General features: G+C 44.5%; 1 protein-coding gene across 2 annotated transcripts; it reads left to right on the top strand.

Moving 5' to 3' along the window:
* The first annotated feature begins 524 nt into the window (after positions 1-524).
* On the top strand, positions 525-14,145 carry gpd2 (glycerol-3-phosphate dehydrogenase 2 (mitochondrial)). 2 transcript variants are annotated; one of them, XM_079581833.1, is made up of 17 exons: positions 525-640; positions 5,616-5,721; positions 7,154-7,325; positions 7,600-7,724; positions 7,914-8,011; positions 8,144-8,307; positions 8,610-8,771; positions 9,027-9,171; positions 9,335-9,528; positions 9,608-9,742; positions 9,884-10,059; positions 10,347-10,478; positions 10,581-10,739; positions 10,814-10,926; positions 11,630-11,708; positions 11,792-11,890; positions 13,926-14,145. In XM_079581833.1, the coding sequence occupies exons 2-17, from the start codon at positions 5,620-5,622 to the stop codon at positions 14,049-14,051; spliced, it is 2,181 nt and encodes a 726-aa protein (XP_079437959.1). In that variant the 5' UTR covers positions 525-640; positions 5,616-5,619; the 3' UTR covers positions 14,052-14,145. The 2 variants fall into 2 exon arrangements, with proteins under 2 accessions (XP_079437959.1, XP_079437958.1); XM_079581832.1 differs by having other exon boundaries at positions 5,616-5,730.
* The last annotated feature ends 1,057 nt before the right edge of the window (positions 14,146-15,202 follow it).

Here is a 15,202-nt window from a genome sequence, read left to right as displayed (position 1 = left end):
AAAAAGAAGGTCACTATAACCTTTTGTAAAATGTTAAGAAAGGAGAGTCTGACAAAGATAGCATCAGTTCCTCGGACTCGTGGTTTAGGGTGACACTGATTCTATATGTGTGTTTTAAGCTACAAGTCGTAGTAAGCTATTTATAACAAGGAAGTAAGTTACAAAAGTGAGTGAGGTGCGGGGGAGGGGCTGTATACAATCCGGGACCCTCTAAATCCCAGGCATTTCGGTCGTAGGTGGGGCTGGATCAGTAACATTATACAAAATTGTGCTTGCAATACATAAATAAATAAATACAAAAATAATACATCGTGATCAGGTTATGTGTTTTCGCCCATTTTGATAAGAATAAAACCAACTTTATACATTTACATCCCCATTTTCCCAACCGGACGAACCGCCAAGACTTTATCCCCTCCGCGTACAATCCCCCTTCCTCTGACGTCACCACCCATGCCCCCGCCTCTCCTCACATCTGATTGGCTCCTCCGGCGCGCAACCCTCACCCCATTGGCCGCGCCGCGCGTCCATCACAGCAGCCCAGTTTTCCGGGTTTGTTGTGGCCATGGGTCGCGGCTGCTGTCAAACGGAGGAAAACACGGATGCCCTTCCCTCTCACAGACGCATAAAGTGAATTCCCGTGAGTATACGTGTTATTCGGTTTGAGGGTGTTCGCTGTGACGTGTTGTAACGAGAATAGCGGCGGTGGTCTTAGCGCTAAAGCCGTTGACGTGCGTAAGAATGCGGCGCTCCTCAGCTGTCGGTTGAAGAGAGGGCGCATTAGGACGCAAGACATTTCTCGACCACATATTTTTAACAGCGAACTTGCACAGGGGATAAAAGGGACGATAAATCCCCGTGATTTGTTTATACCGTGGAGTTCTTCATAACAAATATCAATATTCCTAACTTGAAAGAGCCTCAACCCGTTTTAACCGCTTAAGCCCCGCCTTAACCGAGAGCATCTTCTCCAGTTGAGCCGTTAACCAAAACTAACAGCTTCTAAGAAAGAAAGCGTCAATATAGCAGTGAAAACGAGGATGAAATGTGACCAAAAAAGCGAAAAAATAAGCAATTAAAGAGCAACAACAACGTACCAGAGAAGAACAACAACAAAAAAAACTAAAAAAAGTGACTTAAGTGTGACAAAAATGTGACGAAAACGCGACAAAAAAGCGACGGAAAAATTGCGACAAAGAAGCGATAAAAGAGCGACAAAAACGTATCAGAGAAGCAACTATAGTACAACAAAAAAGTGACTTGAGAGCGACAAAAATGTGGTGAAACACGGCCAAAAAAAATTAAAACGCTACAAAAAAGTGACGGAAAAAAGCGATAAAAGAGCGACAAAAATGTATCAGAGAAACAACTATAGTACAACAAAAATGTGACTTGACAGCGAGAAAAATGTGGCGAAACACGGCAAAAAAGATACGAAAACGCTACAAAAAAGCTACGGAAAAATTGCGACAAAGAAGCGATTAAAGAGCGACAAAAACGTACCAGAGAAACAACTATAGTACAACAAAAAAGTGACTTGAGAGCGAGAAAAATGTGGCGAAACACGGCAAAAAAAACTTACAAGAACGCAACAAAAAAATAGCCATAAAAAACAGAAAGATAAAAGATCGACAAATAAAGTTACTAAAGAGTTACTTAAGTTACTAAAAGGTGACAAACACGTAATGAAAACACAACAAAAATATGACCCAAACAAAGCAACAAAGAAGCAATAAAAGAGCAACAAAAAACGTACCAGAGAAGCAACAATACAACAAAGTCCTAGCTACTAAAGAGGGACAAAAAGGTGACAAAACACGTGGTGAAAAAACAAAAAAGACTATGAAAACGCAACAGCAAACACTTCTCTACCAGAGAAGAACAAAAAAAACGTACAACAAAAAAGTGACGTAAGAGCGACAATAATGTGGCGAAACACGGCAAAAAAAAAATTACGAAAACGCGACGGAAAAATTGCGACTAAAAAGCGATAAAGAAGCGATAAAAGAGCGACCAAAAAAAACAACTATAGTGCAACAAAAAAGTGACTTGACAGCGAGAAAAATGTGGCGAAACACGGCAAAAAAAAATACGAAAACGCGACAAAAAAGCAACGGAAAAATTGCGACAAAGAAGCGATAAAAGAGCGACAAAAACGTATCAGAGAAACAACTATAGTACAACAAAAAAGTGACTTAAGAGCGAGAAAAATGTGTCGAAACACGGCAAAAAAAAAAAAAAAAGCGGCGGAAAAATTGCGACAAAAAAGCGATAAAAGAGCGACAAAAATGCATCAGAGAAACGACTATAGTGCAACAAAAAAGTGACTTGACAGCGAGAAAAATGTGGCGAAACACGGCAAAAAAGATACGAAAACGCTACAAAAAAGCAACGGAAAAATTGCGACAAAGAAGCGATAAAAGAGCGACAAAAACGTATCAGAGAAACAACTATAGTGCAACAAAAAAGTGACTTGAGAGCGAGAAAAATGTGGCGAAACACGGCACAAAAATCTACAAGAACGTGACAATAAAATAGCCACAAAAAAAAGAAAGATAAAGGATGGACAAATAAAGTTACTAAAGAGTTACTTCAGTTACTAAAAGGTGACAAACACGTAATGAAAACACAACGAAAATATGACCCAAACAAAGCGACAAAGAAGCAATAAAAGAGCAACAAAAACGTACAAGAGAAGCAACAATAATCCAACAAAAACCTAGTGACTAAAGAGGGACAAAAAGGTGACAAAACACGTGATAAAAACAAACAAAAACGACAAAAGCTACAATAAAACAATGAATAAGTAACAAAAAAACGCAAAAACAAACACTTCTAAAATGTGACAAAACAAAAAAGTTAGGATCAGTTTTTAGACCTCTCCATTTGAGAAGCTTTTAGTTTTGGGGAAAGCCGAACTTAAAGGAATAGTTCAGTGTTCCCAGACTGAGATATATTCTTACCCGAGCTTAGACGAGTTGTGTACCTGTCTGGTCTTTGTGCCCGTGGAAGAGCGTGGAACCTTCCAACTTCACCCCCGTTTGGAGCCATAGGAATACATTGGGAGAGGACAAATGCTAACAACATCTTTGGTCTTTTTGCGGAACTGAGGGTACACACAAAGACCACACAGGTACGCATCAACTCGTCTAAACTCAGGTAAGAACATAATCTCAGTATGGAAAACGGTGGACTATTCCTTTAAGTTAAGGCGGGGTGAGAGGTATGTGAGGATTAAAACATGTCTAAACAAGGTAGCCTCTAAATCAAGATCAAACCACAACTTCCTCAAATATTTAACTCGATTGTCAAGGAGCCACAAGAGATGCTAAACAAGTATTGCATGTGGCTCCATAAAGTTGTAAATGCCTGACCAATGGACACAGAAACGTGATGTGGCTTTTAAAGTAGCCCATCCATCATTCCCAGACGTGTTATTATGAGGATATTGTTAACCCAGAGAGAAGGCAAGTTCTGAGGCAAGTCCTGCTGAAGTTTTGAGAAAGTCCTGGATGTGGAATGGGAAGAAGTGCTGACTCACAGTGACAGAAGTGACCGTAGTGGGCTGAAGGGGGGGGGGGGGGGGCGTGATCACCGCATGGACCAGAGTGGAGCAGCCACACTTTGTCCACTCTCTGCCCACTCTCCGGTCACACTGCCACAGGGCCGTGCCAACTCTGGGAGGCGGATTCTCATGGTCACATACAGAAGCTCACTTTGCTTTCAGGAGTAAGCTAGACTAGAAGACCTCAAGGTGGGTAGTTCCTTCAAATTTATGTCTGATGTATGTTTTGCTATTACTTGGGATGTATGAGTAATGGAGTTATGGGCTATAATGTGGCATTCAGTGACTCCACAATGTTTCAGACATCGAGTACGGTGTTATTACTTGACTAAAATTATATTCTGGGATTTCTATTAGTAAAATTCTAAACTGATTTTCCAATGATTTACTCCAATGCTGCGTAAGCCAACCGCTTGTCCTCTCTGTGCCCTGTCCGTGGTATTTAAAATGCTGAAGAATCTGTCACAGCCCACAGCCTGGACCCCGCTTGGACCCCTGGACACTGGACACTGAGTCTTGGCGGCTCCATTTTTGGGATTCCCTCAGAGGGACCAGGCCTGTGGAGCCAAGGCCACACAGCCACACAATCACGTGCTCTGAGGCGCATTTAAACCACATTCTCTTGAGTTGAGTGTCACTTAAATAAGGCACAAGAGCGTGACTACATAATCAGTGCGTGACTCTATAATTATAACTAATGCACAGGAGTGGTACGAACTTGTTTAGCCTTATCTAACCTATGCTCCTTGATAACATGTTCAGATCTCTTATTAATTTGAGTGATACTGTTAATTTATTCACAATTATAAAACCCTTGTCCTCGATGTAATGGCATTTTTGAGCAGACTGTCCAATCAGAAAGCAGAACACGGTCTATTTCTGATCACAATAATCAAAGGACCAAAACGTGACTGGTCCGATCACTTAAACGTAGCCACGAGATGCTGGAGGTCACCACGAATGACCTTCTGCTGAGGTGGATGGTCTATATCAGGGAGTCGGATCCACAAACCTGCCGATCTTCTCCTGTGGCTAATGTTATTTCAATGATTGAATAATGCAAGCGCTCGTTGCCGCTGTAACAGTAAGAAAGAATAGAAACTGTTCTAGTTTCATATGGATGGACACATTAAATTAAAGGGATATTTCAGGTTTTTTGCCATCGGGCCTCATTTCCTAGTTATCCAGAGTGTTGTTGATTCATGCTGTCCTTATATTTGAAGAGTTTAGTGGTGCTAGGCTAGTGCTAGGCTAGTGCTAGGCTAGAGCTAGGCTAGTGCATGTCTATGGCAACTAGTAGTCTGCATTGAAAACCTCTTCAAAATCATGGGGTCGTCCTCCAAACATTGCTCTGAGCTTGGGTCAGACTGTTTTTTTAATGTAGGCTACTAGTTACCATAGACATGCACTAGCCTAGCTCCACTGAACTCTTCAAATTTAAGGACTGCAATACTTAAAAAAAAAAGAAATCAACAACACTCTGGATAACTAGGAAATGAGGCCCTATGTCGAAAATCCTGAAATATCCCTTTAATTTAATGTGTTCATCCATATGAAACTAGCACAAATCTATCCTTTAATGATTAAAGGCCTTGTACCTGTTTGTTTCTTGTACTGGAAACTGAAAGTTGTCTCATCCTTCAAAACCTTGTTAAAGCAGATGACCTTTGTGCGTTGTGCTTCCAACTTCCAAGCTAGTTATTGTTAGCGTTATTAGAACGGGTTCTCCTTGAAAGTCGTGAAACACGCTCGTAAACTCATCACTGTGAAGAATTGTGATGTTAGAAATGGGCGAGGGAAGATGGTCGGCTGCGTGCATGAAGTTAGTATTACTACGAACTTCCTGTTAGTCTTAATAGCTGGACGTGTGTGGAATGAGTGAAGCAGGTGTCCCTTTCAAATTCCTGTCATTCTGTGCGTGTCCTCTGTCCTCTGTAGCTCAGAACCACGAGTCAATCAATCAACTACAGGGCTGTGTGATACGAGGGGGGAAAAGCGCCATATTCGATAACTGTCTTGAATGATGGAATGATTCTGTGTCTGGCCACAGGGGGATGGCCTTCAGGAGGGCCCTCAGACGCACGGCGCTCCTGGGCGGGGGCGCAGTGGCCACTGTGTTCGGCCTGTCTCAGCTGCTGGAGTACAGGAAGAAACAGGTGAGGACTGTTCCACCACTGGCACCGTTAGCACCTTTAGCACCGTTAGCACCGTTAGCATGCTCACAGGAGTTTGCAGCATTAAGGAAAAACCTGGGTAGGAATGGGCGTTATAGCAACAGATCAAACATATCAAGTCATGAAATCTATATTGTGATCTACTCTGAGATAACTGTGGTTTGCATGTTTGGTATATCGCCCACTCCTACCAAAGGGCCCTTCTCCATGAAGACTGTGAATGTTGTCATGATTGTTCTGGCATTTGTACACAGTATAAGCTCTTCTGGACTGACATGCGCTGCTCGCCTGGTTCATACTTCAGTGTCAGCCATGTTGACCCTGAATATATTCTATCAACTTCGAATATATTCCTTTTGTACAATTCATGTGGATGTGTAATAAGTTAATAGACGTAAAGTAGCTTCTTGGACCGAGTTGACCGCTGCGAGCTCTGCAGACTTTGTGACTGTGTGGAGCGTGGTGGAGTTTTGCAGCACTTCCACGTTGAGTTGAAGATCTGTAACCTTCACACGGACGGCCCAGAGTAAAAGCTTGACTTCTAAAGAATGTTACATGGAGCCTGTGGGACAGCGACTGGACTGCTGTGTTTGCTAATGTGAACTCTGTTTCTGTCCCGGCACGACACCTCTGCTCTTGTGTCTTTCTCCGTTCCCAGCCTGGATTGGTAAGCACCGAGCGCCGCCGCTGATCAACATAACAGTGATAATCATGCATGTGTCTAATCCAGTGATAACACGCTGATGAGGAGCTGTTTCTTTGCAAGGGCATAGAGCTTTTGCTATCCTGAGTGAATGGCCATTAGCATGGGCTTCGGTGTGCCTTCTATTTAACTTGATTGCAGAGGGCAGGGCAGCACTTAATTCTGTTTCTGCACCGCAGCAAAAATAGTCGCTGATTTTCTTGTTTGCATTAGAGGGTGTCAATTACAAATGTCTATTTGCAAGTCAAATGTGCCTTCAAAGGACCTTGGAGTAATCATTCAGCATGAGGCGCAAACTGGAATCAAACCATATTTCATTAGAAATCACAAATCCTCACAAAAAGGAACATTGATTTTTGTCAACTTTTTCTAATAAGTTTTTTTTATCACACTGTGGTGGTGTGTTTCAGATAGAGCAGCATGTTAGTGAGTGATCCTTTGCTTCTCTCTAATCATCAATAATAATCATGAATGCATCGAACACAGTAACTCTGTAGTAACGCTTTTCCAGCAGCATCATAAAACCACAAGAAAATACAAATGTTCAGGTTATGCTAATCTTTCAAATCATTTCAGATTTTTACAATGGTCATATAAGTAACAAAGCACATGTTTCCAAAGTAGCAGACAGTGGTGTTGGACTCAGAAGTCAGTAGACGGTGATTAGAGGCTGGACTCTCTGACTGTAACCCTGTGCTGTCCGTCTGTCAGGCCCGTCTGGCCCATGTTGCTGCAGAAGGAGAGCTGAACATCCCCTTTGCCCACGAGCTGCCGTCCCGAGCGGCGCAGCTCTCTGCTCTGAGGAGCACTGAGGAGTTCGACGTCCTGATCGTTGGAGGGGGGGCCACAGGAGCAGGATGTGCCTTAGACGCTGTCACACGCAGTACGTCCCTCCTCACTTTACAGTCACTTTACAGTCCACACACTGTTTGGTATTAACAGTTTATTCCTGTCACATGAACTATCTTTATCTATCTTTAGTCTTTGAGTCTGTACCTTCCCTCTTAACCCATGCCCCAATGTATCTAGCATTTTGGGAATAAATCACACCATTTAAACCCTCACTTAGCCATTAGTAACTTATTATTCATAGAGACAAACAGGGCTCCGTGTTTTATACAAGCCCTCCTTAAACGAGTGATGTGTTTTTATGACAGACCTAAAAACTGCTCTGGTGGAGAGGAGCGATTACTCGTCCGGCACCAGCAGCCGCAGCACCAAACTGATCCACGGAGGAGTGCGCTACCTGCAGAAGGCCATCATGAAGCTGGACTACGAACAGGTGCTTCTGCTCTTCGAAACTTCACTGTACATAAGAAAGTGTTTGTCCCAAAGCCAAGATCCAGCTCAAGTTGCTTTGGGCTGCACTACCTTCATTCTAAAACTCATAATTTTGATTCTTTTTCTAGTTTCTCTTGGAGATGTTTAAATGTGCTGAGCGGTGATGTTGAATGTTGCGTGTGTCCTGCAGTATATGATGGTCAAAGAGGCTCTGCACGAACGAGCCAACCTCCTGGAGATCGCCCCACACCTGTCGGCCCCACTGCCCATAATGCTCCCCGTTTACAAGTACGTGCATTCACCAGTCTGTTCATTAGGATGTGACTCCCAGCTTGAAAATCAATGCATCAGAACAAAGCTCCACACAGGCTGCTACATATACAATGCTAAAGTAAGTTATTGTGTATTATTGTGCTGCAGATGGTGGCAGCTGCCTTACTACTGGGCAGGCATCAAGATGTACGACCTGGTGGCCGGGATCCAGTGCCTGAAGAGCAGCTATGTCCTGAGCAAGTCCAAGGCCCTGGAGCTGTTCCCCATGCTGAAGAAGGACAAGCTGGTGGGAGCCATCGTCTACTACGACGGTCAGTTCACACAACACAATAACAAAACCAAAATACTGTTTCTGTGAGGGAGGGACTGTCCTTTTGGGCAGCAATGAAGGCACAGATTTGTTGGAGGATGTGTCTGGACGTGGGGGAGGCTGCAGATGTCCCTCACGCTGCCTCATGATCAGAGACTGGGAGAATTTCTCAAACACACACATGGCAAAAATGAAATCAGTTTTTGTAGATTTTTTGGATGATTTTTTATATAGTAGTTAGCAAGGTTCAAATACATATGTCACGTTACTGTTATGGTTGATAAGATTCCCTCCGTTTGTCAGGCCAGCACAACGACGCACGGATGAACCTGTCCATAGCGCTGATGGCGGCGCGGTACGGAGCGGCCATGGCCAACTACACGGAGGTGGTGTCGCTGCTCAAGCGCAAAGATAGCGAGGGCGTGGAGCAGGTGTGTGGGGCGCGGTGCCGGGACCTGCTCACAGGTGAGAATACTGTCTGAATACTCGTGTCACTGTGCAGTTTGATCTTTTTAATGTCCTCTGTAATCAGTGAAGAAGTTTTACCAATACAAAAGCTACTATTGGACTGCTACATCATTCAAAATAATGTATGTAAATATAAAGCAGAGTTTGTACGGGGCATAAACAAAACAAAACAACTGTACATTTGTGTCTATTAGGCATTAAGTCTAACATTCTTTGAAAATGACATCATTGCTTGATCATATTCTATTACAGGAGAGGAGTTTGACGTGAGGGCCAAGTGTGTGATCAACGCCACGGGGCCGTTCACGGACTCGCTGAGGAAGATGGACAACCAGGAGACGCCCAACATCTGCCAGCCCAGCGCCGGCGTGCACATCGTCATCCCAGGATACTACAGGTACTCAGGGTTTCCCTCACAGTCCAGCACTTGGCACGTACCTTTGGATTACTCCCCAAAACTCCTGAGCGTGATATGAAGCTACACTCAGCCTTTGTGATGTGCATTTGATCTTATATTCAATCTTACCCCTGTTCTGACTGTGATCCTTTCCATCTCTCAGCCCGGACAACATGGGTCTTCTGGATCCATCCACCAGCGACGGGCGGGTGATCTTCTTCCTGCCCTGGGAGAAGATGACCATCGCGGGGACCACGGACACCCCCACCAGCGTGACGGCACACCCCATGCCCGGAGAGGAGGACATCAACTTCATCCTGAATGAGATCCGCAACTACCTCAGCCCCGACGTGGAAGGTGAGCTCCCTCAATAATCAGATAAAGAAAATGAAACCTGTGGACGATGCCTCAGCTGAAGCTCATGTTCGTGTTTCAGTGCGCAGAGGAGACGTGCTGGCGGCCTGGAGCGGGATCCGGCCCCTGGTCACTGACCCCAACTCCAAAGACACTCAGTCCATCTGCAGGAACCACGTGGTCAGCGTCAGCCCGAGTGGCATGGTCACCATCGCAGGTAACGTGAACAGAGGTCGTGTGTAGCTGCTCCAGAGTGGACCAAACTTTTCAGCCTTTCTGTCCAATGACCTTGTTTACGGATTGAATCAAAATCCTGTTCATGTTGATGTGTTTCTCAAAGTTTGTGTGTTTGCTGCAGGTGGTAAGTGGACGACGTACCGGTCCATGGCGGAGGAGACCTTGGACGCTGCGGTGAAGGAGCACCAGCTGTCTGCAGAGCCCTGTCGAACTGTGGGCCTAATGCTGGAGGGGGGCAGAGGCTGGACCCCCACTCTGTACATCCGCCTGGTGCAGGACTACGGGCTGGAAGTGGAGGTGCCACACCTACTTCATTTACACTCTTGCTTTAGCTCTTCCCCCTGACCTGACCATAGTGTTCTTCTATGTCCACACATACTGGACTAATGGAGCTTGTGTCGTCAAAACGGATAAATATTCTGAGAAAAGATGTGTATTCCCTCAGAATAAACACTACCAGCAGTGACCCAGCAGCTAGCTAGTTGTTACATGTTTCTTATCTCCACTTTTTTAGAATGTTTTTAGCTCTGTTTACTCCCAAACTCTACAGTCACAGCTCATCACCTTGTGTTTGGTTTCTGCAGGTGGCGCAGCACCTGGCCTCGACGTACGGCTCACGGGCCTTCGATGTGGCTAAGATGGCACAAGTCACGGGGCAGAGGTGGCCGATCGTGGGCAAGAGGCTGGTGTCGGAGTTTCCATACATAGAGAGTGAGGTAAGGGTTTCATTTTGTCCCTTAACCAAATTCTGGTCCTTAAAAAGACAGTAGCTCACCTAACCTAATCACTTCTCACCTCCCTTTGTGTCCCTGCCGCAGGTTCGCTACGCCATCAGAGAGTACGCCTGCACGGTCACCGACGTGATCGCTCGCCGCACACGCCTGGGCTTCCTGAACGTGCAGGCGGCAGACGAGGCCCTGCCGCGCATCGCTCAGATCATGGCCAAGGAGCTGAACTGGAGCGACGAGAGGACCAGGGTGAGCAACAACAAGTCACCTCTGCTCACTCACTGGACCCCGCTCATGCCCCAGCGCTGTTTTACTGTGTGCAGACCGAGCTGGAGGCGGCCAAACAGTTCCTTTACCAGGAGATGGGCTACAGGGCACGCGACGAACAACTGTCCAGGACGTCGGAGATCAACCTGGACTATCAGGAAGTAAACAGGTACGGATTATTAAGACCTCAGCTGTGTTTATAGTTTTTTTATGAGATATCACAGTAGCCTTGCAATTTGTAGGCAAGGCATGTTTATTTATATCGCGCATTTCGTACACAAGGCAACTCAATGTGCCTTACAAAAGAAGATATGCAAAAAAACAATCAGGCAAATACATAAAACATCAAGACATGGGAAATACACAGTACACCAGGTCAGGTGGGGGGCGTGGTTAGTATGTGTGTGCGGTTGTTTACAATCCTGAGAGTCAGTGTTATGCAAAATATGTCCTTATCTGGTTTAGCTCCGTGGCTTGGCCTTGAAGGGAAAGTGTTGACGGCGTAGGAGAGATAAGAGATTCAGCTGCTTCAAACCTCCTCTCAGGAGGAAGAGAATTGTTCCAGTAATAGTTCATACATTTATAATTAATTAGCTTTTATTTGGTCTCAGCATGAGTTCAGTTCTCCAGAGTAGTTCTCCTCACAGTTAATACCTTTTCCTCCCAAAATATAGTCCACCTATTGTCCGTCTCCACAGCTTTACTTTACAGTTTTAGATCATATATCTTTGCTATGTTTCTGTAGCCTGGCACTAATGTTTGTAGGTTTTCTTTTTCCATAATCCATTTTACTTTTCCTCTTGAATATCCCGATTAAGCCCTGTAACCCCCCCTCATCGGCCTTTCCTCTGGACTCTGCATTCTGTCCACAGGTACAAGAAGCGTTTCCACAAGTTCGACAAAGAGAGCAAGGGCTTCATCACCACGGTGGACGTGCAGCAGGTGCTCCAGGTCAGGCACCTCCAAACACAACATCTACCAGTGTGTGAGCATGAGTCACACTCCTGACTCCTGACTCCTGTTCTCCTCTGCAGAGCATCAACGTGCACATAGACGAGAACTCCCTGCACGAGATCCTGAACGAGGTCGACCTGAACAAGAACGGACAAGTGGAGTTTGACGAGTTCCTGCAGGTAAGAGTAACGGGCTTGTCTCAGGGGGAAGGTTATAGGACTGAAGACCTCTCACTGCTGGAGTATTTATGTTCTCATAGTAATACCACCATAGTCCTCGAACAATTTGTGAAAAAAAGCAACGATGGACCACACACATATTGTTTTCTATGCATTTCTATGAACCAGTCTTTCCAGAGATGTTCAATCAGGTCCAAGTCTAGGCTCTGTCTGGGCCACTCAAGATCTTTTCACAGACTTGTCCAAAGCCACGCCTTTGTTATGAATCAGGCCGTCCTGTTTGAAGGTGAACTGTCGCCCCAGTCCGAGGTCCTGAGTGCTCTGGAGCAGGAAGTCTCTGCACTTTGCTGCGTTCATGTTTCCCTCTATCCTCCTGACTAGTCTCCCAGTTCCTGCCGCTGATGCTGCCTCCACCGTGCTTCACTGTAGGGATAAAACTGGTGATAAAACTGTAACATAACAAAACATTTTAGATTTGTAAGCCACGTCAAAACTTCTGGCAGCTTTAAACCGAATCCTCCCATAGAATACCAATGTTTCAAATGTTTACAAAGAAGTGTCTGGTCCTGATGGCTAATGTGGCTGTCTGTTTTGCTGTTTCTGCAACCAGGACCCCAAACAACATGCAGGTAGTGTAACGGTGTTTTTGGGGAGTCCAGACTTATTGGAAGCTACTAAAGTCTAAACGATAAGGAGTGAACTGTTGGTCCACAGGAGTCTGATGTATAAAAACTAAAACCACTAGAGAGGGTTCACACTGGGTTAAAGCTGCACCAGGCGAAAGCACTTGCATTACAGTCATCACTGTGTGCTGTAGTGTTCTTGCCTCACAGCAAAAAGGACCCAGGTTTGATTCCCAGCAAATGTGGGGGGTGTTTCTCTGTGCAGTTTGCAGCTTTAACCCCAGACGGCGGAGGTGGTGGTGGGTGTTTGGACGGATGTTGAAGGGACCTTGTTTTCGTCATGTTGTTTCCCTAACCATGAGAGGGATAATGGGTTACTGCTGTCCCAGAACCATCTTAAACCATCAATGTTTAGCAGGTTTTAACTTGGATATTGTGATAGAAATACAGTTACCCTGAAAAGACCCTGACCCTGCAAGTGGTGAAGTGTGCTTATAAACGTGTCCCTGTGAAGAATTGGGAGGCAACAAATGTTAGAAAAGTTAGGAATGAGTTGGGAACCACAAGTAACATTTTAGCTTAATGGCTTCCTCTTTCATTTTTATGAGAAAAATCAGGTATAGTGCCTTTAAAGCAGCACTAAGTTACTTGTTTACCTTAATAAGTCCTTTCCGTAGTTCCTCTAGGGGTGATACAAGTGTTAATGGGATGATTGGGGGGTCTTTCATCTCCCCCTGGTGTCTCTGGCCAGAAAACCACAATTGCAGCTTTCCTGCCTCCGGGTCGTAGTCATCAATACACACTAGTAGAATCACTAAGAAGAAGCTAACAGGCTAACAGGTGAAGCTAGCTGCAAGCTAGCACCACTTAAACAGTATTTACAGCCAAGTTTGAGTGAAAAAAATATCTCCATTGTGGAGTAAAAAAACTTAAAATGCTACGACACCTGCAGTGGCGCTAATGGCCTCTAGGGGCATGAGTTACATAGTACTGCTTTAAGTACAAAAGTCTGCACTTTTGTTTGTATTTTTGCACTTAAATAAAGAACAATAACATTCACCGCAAGAACTCTCAATTTACTTGATGATTCAGGTTTTTTATTTGTTATTTTTGGTGCAAAAATACTTATTTTTTTTACCTTGGAAGTTCAAATGACTTATTAATACTTATTTAGTCATTTTAACTGATTAGTAAATTAGTGTTTTACCGTGTTCAGCGTAAAAATGGACACTATTCAATGCCCAAAACTTCACTCATGCAAATATAGTATCCCATAGAACCGCTCCTTTATATTTATTATTTAACAGACATATTGTGTACACCTTGTAGTTTAGGCGTTGATGGTCCTGGGACATTAGCGACACTATTATGGGACACACCCGTCATGCAGACTCTGTTTGCCGTGTTTGCAGCTGATGAGCGCGGTGAAGAAGGGACAGGTGTCTGACAGCCGCCTGGCCATCCTCCTGAAGACGGCGGAGGAGACGCTGGACCAGAGGGGGCCGGTGACCGTGGACCGCAGCGGAGGAGGCGTCTAACAACCCCGGCCCGTCTTCACATGCAAATCAGCTCATCGGGGGGAACAATGCCTCAATCAGGGGACGGAGGGGGGGGGAACTCAGCCAAAATCACAGGTGGATCTCATGTTTGTGTGATGTGTTTATCCAAAAGCAGAGGTGGGTAGAGTCGCCCAAACACTTCCTCAAGTCACGTTTCTGAAGTAATTACTCACGGATTATAAAATGGATAAAAGAAAGAAAAGATTTAGCACAAGTACAAAGTGTTAAAACTACTTATTTGAAAGGCTACTAAAACGTACTTGACTAAATGTATCTTATTTTCCGAATTATAAGTCGCACCAGCCAAAAAATTCATGATGAAGAAGAAAAAAAAACATTTATAAGTCACACCTGCCACCCATTTCACTCGTTGCAGCTTGTTATCTGCAGAATATGATTGTCTTTATGGGGGCATTTGTGTAGCAGATACTGGTACACAAGCCTAGAGCGCCCTCTAGCGGCCGTTAGCATGAAAATAACTAACATGTGGAATTATATATGTTGATATATAAGTCGCACCTGAGTATAAGTCGCACCCCTGGCCAAACTATGAAAAAATAGTGCGATTTATAGTCCGGAAAACACGGTAACTGGTCTCTGCCCACCTCTGCCTGAAAGGGAGGGTCTGGTGCCTCTTTTTACGCACAGTTTACCTGTATATTCATTTTTATACCGGCTTGTGGGATCACAGATCCGTTACTCAACACTTCCTTTAAATCAAGGGCAATGCAGCTTGTTTCTATGGCAATTAAATGTGTTACTTTCTACACAGCGGGTTCAGAAAGCACTCACAAACCCCTCTCTTTGGGCTACAACCAGAAGCACCGAAAGGCTCCTGAAAACTACATCCTTCTGTCAAAGTGTGTAGGAATTATGACAAAGATAAAGCTTTCTGATCCCTCTGTTTTTGAATTTTATACCGTCTTCGAACATATTTTTTACACTCGCATAATCACTGTTTAATGCTGCTTTTTTTAAACCTACGCCCTGCTGGGGTTTTCTGGCGACTAAAATCGTTTCTCACTGTTATGAGTGTGGACTAAATGTGTTTACTTCATGGACTCTTTCTTTACTTCTGACTTAAATTGATGCACGGGCTGAGGATGGACTGATAAGGAGTAAGGAAAAGA

This window comes from Gobius niger (genome assembly GCF_951799975.1).
Source record: "Gobius niger genome assembly, chromosome: 23".
Lineage (NCBI taxonomy): Eukaryota > Metazoa > Chordata > Actinopteri > Gobiiformes > Gobiidae > Gobius > Gobius niger.
Note: the sequence above shows the minus strand (reverse complement) of the source record. Positions and strands in the feature narration are given on the sequence as shown.

What these genes read in the sequence shown, in the direction of transcription:
- gpd2 (XM_079581832.1), top strand. Translation starts at nt 5,620, where the DNA reads ATGGCCTTCAGGAGGGCCCTCAGACGCACGGCGCTCCTGGGCGGGGGC. An exon ending in TGGCATGGTCACCATCGCAG is followed by an intron (nt 9,743 to 9,883) that starts GTAACGTGAACA and finishes TGTTTGCTGCAG; the next exon opens with GTGGTAAGTGGACGACGTAC. An exon ending in ACTACGGGCTGGAAGTGGAG is followed by an intron (nt 10,060 to 10,346) that starts GTGCCACACCTA and finishes TGGTTTCTGCAG; the next exon opens with GTGGCGCAGCACCTGGCCTC.